This window comes from Marmota marmota, unplaced genomic scaffold, assembly GCF_001458135.2.
Source record: "Marmota marmota marmota unplaced genomic scaffold, marMar, whole genome shotgun sequence".
NCBI classification, from domain to species: Eukaryota; Metazoa; Chordata; class Mammalia; order Rodentia; family Sciuridae; genus Marmota; species Marmota marmota.
The window spans coordinates 1,087,345-1,095,274 of record NW_026003318.1 but is presented as its reverse complement, the minus strand read 5'-3'; the positions used below and the strand labels follow the sequence as shown (position 1 = coordinate 1,095,274).

The window sequence follows — 7,930 nt, the reverse complement described above, 5'->3', positions numbered from 1 at the left end:
GAAAGGGAGAGAGAAGGGAAACTGTATGGAAATGGAAGGAGACCTTCATTGTTACACAAAAATACATATAAGAGTTTGTGAGGGGAAAGGGGAAAAAAACGAGGGAGAGAATTGAATAACAGCAGATGGGGTAGAGAGGGAAGATGGGAGGGAAGGGGAGGGGGGATAGTAGGGGATAGGAAAGGTAGCAGAATACAACAGTCACTAATATGGCATTATGTAAAAATGTGGATGTGTAACCGATGTGATTCTGCAACTTGTATTTGGGGTAAAAATGGGAGTTCATAACCCACTTGAATCAAATGTATGAAAGATGATATGTCATGAGCTTTGTAATGTTTTGAACAACCAATAAAAAAAACATTTTCTCTGTAACACATGTAATAATTATTATATTTATACATTATAATCAATGTATCATCTAATTAATTTTACTGATGCATATCTCAGTAGAAATCTACTTATATGTGTGGATCATATTATACATCTATAGGTCAGCAGTGCTTGAGAGAGTTACAGTCTATGTCAAAAGAGGCAATCCAGAGAAGCATGGACAGCCATGATCATTTTTTCCTGGAGGAGTGCATCCGCCACACTCTCCTCATGGCCCCCAGGACTTCCTTGTTCCTCAGGCTGTAGACAATGGGATTGAGCATGGGGGTGAGGATGGTGTAGAAGATAGCCAGGTTCTTATCTTCTGTGGGTGAGCGGAAACTCTTGGGACGGAGATAAGTGTAGACAAAAGGTGTGTAGTAAAATATCACCACAGTTAAATGTGTGGAGCACGTGGTGAAGGCCTTTTTTCTCCCCTCTTTTGAGCGCATGTGGAAGACAGCAAAAAGGACCCGTCCATAGGAGGCCGTGATGCCAAGGAAAGGAAGGAGGAGAAACAGGACTGCACTCACAAACAGCATGTACTCATAGTCCAAGGTGTCCATACAGACCAGAGGCATCATGGATGGGATCTCACATAAGAAATGATTGATGGCCCTAGACCTGCAATAAGGAAGATGAAGGGCATAGGTGGTATATGCCAGAGAATGAATGGACCCCAGTATCCAGGTTCCTATGATCATCTTCAAACACATGATTTTACTCATGCGGACAGGATAGTGGAGGGGGTGGCAGATGGCCACAAAGCGGTCATAGGCCATGGAGGCCAGGATTAAGCCTTCAGAACATGCAATGTTTATAAAGAACATTTGCACGCCACAGTCCAGGAAGGAGATGCTATTGTGGCCAGACAGGAAGTTATATATCATCTTAGGGACAGTGGTGGAGATGTACATCAGGTCCATAAGGGAGAGCTGGCTGAGGAGAAAGTACATGGGGGTGTGGAGCCAGGGGTCCAAGAAGATGAGGACAGTTATTCCGGAGTTCCCCACCAAGGCAAGAACAAATGCAAATATGATAAGGAGCAAGAGACATAGGCCAGTTTGGTTTGGGGGTAACAGCCCCAACAAAATAAAATCCTTTGAAGTTTGGTTCCATTTCTCCATGAACACACACTTCTTTAATTCTTTGAGATGTAAACAAAATAAAAACCAAGAACTAACCTGAAAAAAAAAATAGAAGAGGAAAATAAAAAGAATCATCTTTGCTAGTGTTTTTTAAGAAAGAATTGTATTTCTCCAACAGTAGCTTTTGTTGAATTTAAGACCTAAACTCAATGTTCCTGTCCAGTTCTCTCTGGTAAGCATCACAGCAAGTCATAGACAAATGTAAGGTCTTAAGATATAAACTCGAGTACCACTTGTGTCAAACCCAGTGAGGTACCTGGAGCCTTCCTGCATGCTGACTCCTGGCAGGAACATTCCTAGGACTATGCACCAGGCTCAGCCCTGGAGGAAGCCAGGATCCTGCTTTCCCAGCTCCCCAACTCAGCACTCAGGTTCACCACAGACATGGCCTGTGGGGCGCAGAAGTGCCCTGTGTGCTTGAGTCTGCATCCTCAGTGACCTCGCCTCCTCCACACCTTTAGTGTCTGCTCTCCCCTCCCCACTGGCACTGCTGCAGCTGAGTAAGCCAGGGTCTTCTCCCAGAGCTGTGCTGCTCACCTCCTAAACAGAAGCTGCTCTGCTGGCCCTCAAAGTGGGCCACCATCCAAAAGTTCTTGAAGGTAAACTTGTTGTGTGTCCTGTGAGATTCACCCTAATTTAAATGTGTTCTGGATAGTGGCTCTTCCCTGATGACATTCTACTTGTTGAAGCCCTACAAACTCTAAAACAAACAAAGTAAGTCATGCATGTTTTTATTCTTCATATAAACAAATAACAAATGACAATAGTGACAAATCAAATAACATGCAAAGTAGTTTTCACCCTGATTTTTTTTATTTCCTGTTTTAGTTATACATGCAGAGTTTAATTTGACATGGAGTGTATCTTCTTCTCTCCAGGATCCCAGTCTTGTGGTTGTACATGAGGTTGGAGTCTCACTGTGGTGTATTCTGATGTGAACATAGCAGCCTTAGGTCAGATTCATTCCACGTCTTTCCCATTCCCTTCCCCTCCCTTCTCTTGGCTCACCATTGTGTAACCACTGGTCTTTTATCCTTCCGCTGTCCCCTTGTTGTGTGTTAGCACCCATGTATCAGAGACAACATCCGACTTTTGGTTTTGGGGGATTGCCCTTATTTCACTTAGCATGATAGTCTCCAGTTACATCCATTTACTGGCAAAACTCACCCTGTTTTTCAGAGCAGCAGTTAAAAATATCATGGTAATAGACATGTAGCATGGGTATAGATAAAGGGGAAACACACTTGCAGATATTCTTATTTTTATAGGAATCTTTAAATGCCCCAATTTTGTTAATTATTCTTTATATTACATAATTTATTATAATGTATCCATAGTCCAAATTCTATAAATTCAGGCATTAGTGTCCTCATTTGACACATATATACAATAGACTTCATTGATGTGAATGATAACATTTTCAAATTAAGTTATGCTGCATATCAGACTATGAGCCTGTGTGCCTACATTGTATTTTTAAGCATTTAGTCATCCATTGGAAAATGTCTTACTCTGTACAGAACAATTTGTTCAATTCAATTTGTATTAGTCTTGATCTCCTTTAGAGATCATGTCTAATTACATGTTTGAGATGAGGTAAGAGCACATGGATCTTGGGCTGTTGGTTTTATCTCCCTGTACTGTAGTTTAGTTCTCACCCAGTACAGGCAGCAGGGTGGATCTTATGTTGAGCTGTGCAAGTAGGAAGCACGTGAGCAGTGGTTCCTTAGGAATTATAGCTAAAGTGTTGGTAATTCTCATCTTCAGAGTTAATCATTAAAGTAAAAGGTGTTAATCATTTAGAATGAAAATCAAAGTTAGATAAAAATGAGCAAAATTCCCTTCCTAAATAATATGGTCTTCATTTTTTTGCCCATGCCTTTACTTGGGAATTTATAACTGTAATTTCACTCTAAATAACTTCTCTTTTATCCTGAGTCATCCCAGTCCAGGAAATTAGTTTTTCTATCATTCATTCTCCCAAATATGGAGAAATTATGATTTATATTTACAGTCTATATGTTTTTACTTCTTTATTTATCTAGACTTTGTATGAGATTATTGACTTCATATCTTTGTGTTTTTCCATCTTACAGAAATACTAATGCCACATTATGTCCCATCTATTAATTGTATAATCAATTTGCATTATTCATTTTCCAAATGAAAGAAAAGCTATTAAGAGTTTGTTGTCATTATTTATATTTAGTAACTTTAAATCAATTGTCACAACATATAACTCTGGTAAAAATGAATAAAAATGTGGAAGAGAGTTTATCATAAAAATGGAAGAGCTTTTTGATGCCTATCTAATTGAGACACACTGAGAATTAAATATGCATGGTCAGGAACCCAAAAGGAGCACAGAATCACAAGGCAACTGGGGAGGTAGGATAGTCGGCTTCTCTGCTTCTAACTAAACTAGGAAAAAATTTCATGACCTCACAGAGAAGATGAACACAATATCCCCATCAAGGGGCACATGGTCCTTCGAATTATGTAATGATTGATGGCAGTGCTCCTGGCTCTAGTGGTTAAAATACACAAGATTCCACAGTCTGGAGCTCATATTTAGTGAGTGTCACAGACAACAGCGCAGCAACTCAGACACACGCTGTGGGCTGTGTGGACATTAGTGACAGCAACAATAGAGCAGGAAGGAAGGACAGATGGACAGCTGGGCAGCAGCACTGAGCACCACTCCAAGGAGGTGCTGCANTTGCTTTCTTCTTTACCCATTCACTAGGTAACCATGGTTTGGTGTAGGTGGGGTAAAATTATTGGTGGGATTGAGTTGTAATAATGTAAACTTATTTCTTTGTTCCAAACTTTTTTTGGCTTTTGTTCCTCTTACTGCACTGTCTTCACTCTATTCCCCCAGTAATAACTATTTTTTTCTGTTTTTTTCTCTGCCTCTCTTTTAATATTTTATTACTTTAAGTTATTTTTTCTTCCTTTTTAACAGCCATTATCTGCTTCCTATCTCTACCCCTCCTCTGTACACTTTTCACAAATTCCAAACTTTCTTTTGCCTTCCTACACTATCTTCTTTGCAATTAACAAACTATAATTCCAGTATCTGAAAAAATTATATAGTTTATGTAATTCCTACCCCATACATGTTGTTGGCATTATTAATACATTGGATGATGTGGTAGATTCCTGCTGTTGAATCTGATCTAGTTCACAGTTTCCTATTGCTAGTGATGATGTTAAATGCTGACCTCACCATTCCTACATAGGTGGCAATTTGGGTTATAGATGTCATAGTAGACACAAAACATTTATTCTAATGAACACTTTTTTGTGTCATCTCTAGCTGAGGTTCATACACAGTCATTCCTCCTACAGATGAGCACAGAGCTGTGATCAGCTTTCTGAAGGACTTATTCTGGCTCTATGGAATCTATTACCTAAAGCTTCCTGATAAAAGTGACCTGCACCTGGTTTATTCTGAAAGGTCAGGACCCTCATGATATCTCAGGTAGAGAATAGAAGAAGTCATTCCAAATTCTGCAAAGCACAATAAAGAGTGGTGAAGACCTTAGAGGAAGGCATTTTTTGTGTATGTGTTAAATCTATCTTTATTAGTTCATTTCATTTAGAGGCTTCAAAGTCCAATCAGATTTCTTAGAAAACTTCCTGCAAAATCAACTTTAGGAGGCTCTATTATAAAATCCCCACCCTGTGTGCACCTGGCAGATAGTCAGACAATGTGTAATAACATCAGACTCACTTTGTAATGGTCTTTATTCAAGAATCACTTTGATTCAAGGAAGGAGTTTGTAGGGAGAACATCTGTGCTTCAGTGAATGCTGCATGACCTGGGCTCTGCAGGACTCTCCCCCTTGGTCCCCAACTCCTACCCTAGGATCCGGTGTGCTCTTGAGTAGATCTTCAAATCTCTGTGATTCAGTTACTCACAGACCTGGGTGTGAGGCCACATATTATGATCCCAGCGCTTGTTCTATGGCATGCTCCTTGATTGGATGCTGCAAGGACAATTGGCCAGAAATTGCATTGGTGGCTGTGTGTAATCTGCTTAGCTACCGGTGGAGTATATAGACATGGTAACTGCTTCTTGCTTGATCTCTGGAGGTTTTGATTCATGACTCCAAAGCCACACTCTCCTCTACCCTGTTACATGCAAATAATTTGTCAAAGAATTCATAAAAGAGAACAGTATTATTTCGTCCCCATGAAAGAAAGAACATTTTTCCATATTATATTGCAAGGAGAACAATTAGAGCTGTAATAATGGTGAATTCTAGGAACCACTTCAACTTATTTATTTCTGCAAGTATTAAAACTAACTTTTACAAGAAAAACAAATGGCTATTTTTAAGAGTTTGGAGTACAATTGTTTATCCCAAGAACAGGGAACAGAGAACAACAAGGCACATTAGGTCCTAAAGGAGAGGACTGAAGTTACCAAAAGGTACTAACTTTAGTTGACACTGGCCACATGTGACATTGGGACACTTGATATTTGAAAAGTTCAAGTTGCTATGGTTTATATAATTGACACAACGCTGAGCAAAATTAGAATAAAATTATATATACAAGCACAGTAATAATTCATGTAAGATATGTATAAATGATAAATATCAATAAGAGTACCAATATTGTATTATTATTACTCTATGAAACAAGATACTATATATAATATAGTATAATGTGAAATTAATTGATATTATTCATATTAATTGTAACATTTTAACCAAATATATAATAATTATTATAGTTATATATAGTAATCAATATATCATCTAATGAATTTTAACTGATGAATATCTCAGTAGAAATCTAGTTATATGTGTGGATCATATTATACATCTAAAGGTCAGCATTGCTCTAGAGATTTACAGTCTGCAAAAAAAATAAAAGCAATGCAGAGAAGCAGGGACAGCCATTCTCATTTTTTCCTGGAGGAGAGCATCCCCCACACTCTCCTCATGGCCCCCAGCACCTCCTTGTTCCTCAGGCTGTAGACAATGGGATTGAGCATGGGGGTGAGGATGGTGTAGAAGACAGCCAGGTTCTTATCTTCTGTTGGTGAGCAGACATTCTTGGGCCGGAGATAAGTGTAGACAAAAGGAGCATAGTAAAACGTCACCACGGTTAAATGTGTGGAGCACGTGGTGAAGGCCTTTCTTCTCCCCTCTTTTGAGCTCATGTGGAAGACAGCAAAAAGGATCCGTCCACAGGAGGCCGTGATGCCAAGGAAAGGAAGGAGGAGAAACAGGCCTGTACTTAAAAACCGAATATACTCAAAAGATCCAGGTGTCCATACAGACCAGAGGCATCATGGATGGGACCTCACAGAAGAAATGATTGATGGCCCTAGACCTGCAGTAAGGAAGATGAAGGGTATAGGTGGTATATGCCAGAGAGTGAATGGACCCCAGTATCCAGGTTCCTATGATCATCTTCAAACACTTTCTTTTACTCATGCGGACAGGATAGTGGAGGGGGTGGCAGATGGCCACAAAGCGGTCATAGGCCATGGAGGCCAGGAGTAAGCCTTCAGAACAGGCAATGGTTATAAAGAAGAACATTTGCACACCACAGCCCAGGAAAGAGATGCTCCTCTGGCCAGAGAGGAAGTTGTATGCCATCTTAGGGACAATGGAGGAGATGTACATCAGGTCCATGAGGGAGAGCTGGCTGAGGAGAAAGTACATGGGGGTGTGGAGCCGTGGGTCCAAGAAGATGAGGGCAGTTATTCCGGAGTTCCCCACCAAGGCAAGAACAAATGCAAATATAATAAGGAACAAAAGAAGAAGGCCAGTTTGGTTTGGGGGTAATAGCCCCAACAACATAAAATCCTTTGAAGTTTGGTTCCATTTCTCCATGGAAACACACTCCTTTAATTTCTTTGAAATATAAACAAAATAAGAACTTAACCTGAAATGAAACAGAAAAGGAAAAGAAAAAGGAATCATCTTTATTAGTGTTTGTAAAGAAGGGATTAATTTTTCTCCAACAGTGTAGCTTTTGTTGAATTGATTTTGAGACCTAAACTCAATGTCCCAGTCCCAGTTCTCTCAGGTAACCAATTCAGCAAGTCATAGACAGATGTATATCTTATGTTTTAAGATATAAACTCGAGTACCACTTGTGTCAAACCCAGTGAGGTAGCTGGAGCCTTCCTGCCTGATGACTACTAACAGGAGTTTCCTAGGACTATGCACCAGGCTCAGCCCCGAGGAAGCCAGGATCCTGCTTTCCCAGCTCCCCAACTCAGCACTCAGGTTCACCACAGACGTGGCCTGTGGGGCGCAGAAGTGCCCTGTGTGCTTGAGTCTGCATCCTCAGTGACCTCGCCTCCTCCACACCTTTAGTGCCTCCTCTCCCCTCCCCACTGGCACTGCTGCAGCTGAGTAAGCCAGGGTCTTCTCCCAGAGCTG

At 40.4% G+C, this 7,930-nt stretch overlaps 1 protein-coding gene and 1 pseudogene across 1 annotated transcript; both read right to left on the bottom strand.

The window, feature by feature from the left end:
• Positions 1-563: 563 nt before the first annotated feature.
• LOC107160350 (olfactory receptor 2L13-like) lies at positions 564-1,499 on the bottom strand. The gene has a single exon (XM_015507028.1). The coding sequence runs from the start codon at positions 1,497-1,499 to the stop codon at positions 564-566; it is 936 nt and encodes a 311-aa protein (XP_015362514.1).
• A 4,936-nt stretch (positions 1,500-6,435) lies between these two features.
• LOC107160349 lies at positions 6,436-7,375 on the bottom strand (annotated as a pseudogene).
• Positions 7,376-7,930: the final 555 nt, after the last annotated feature.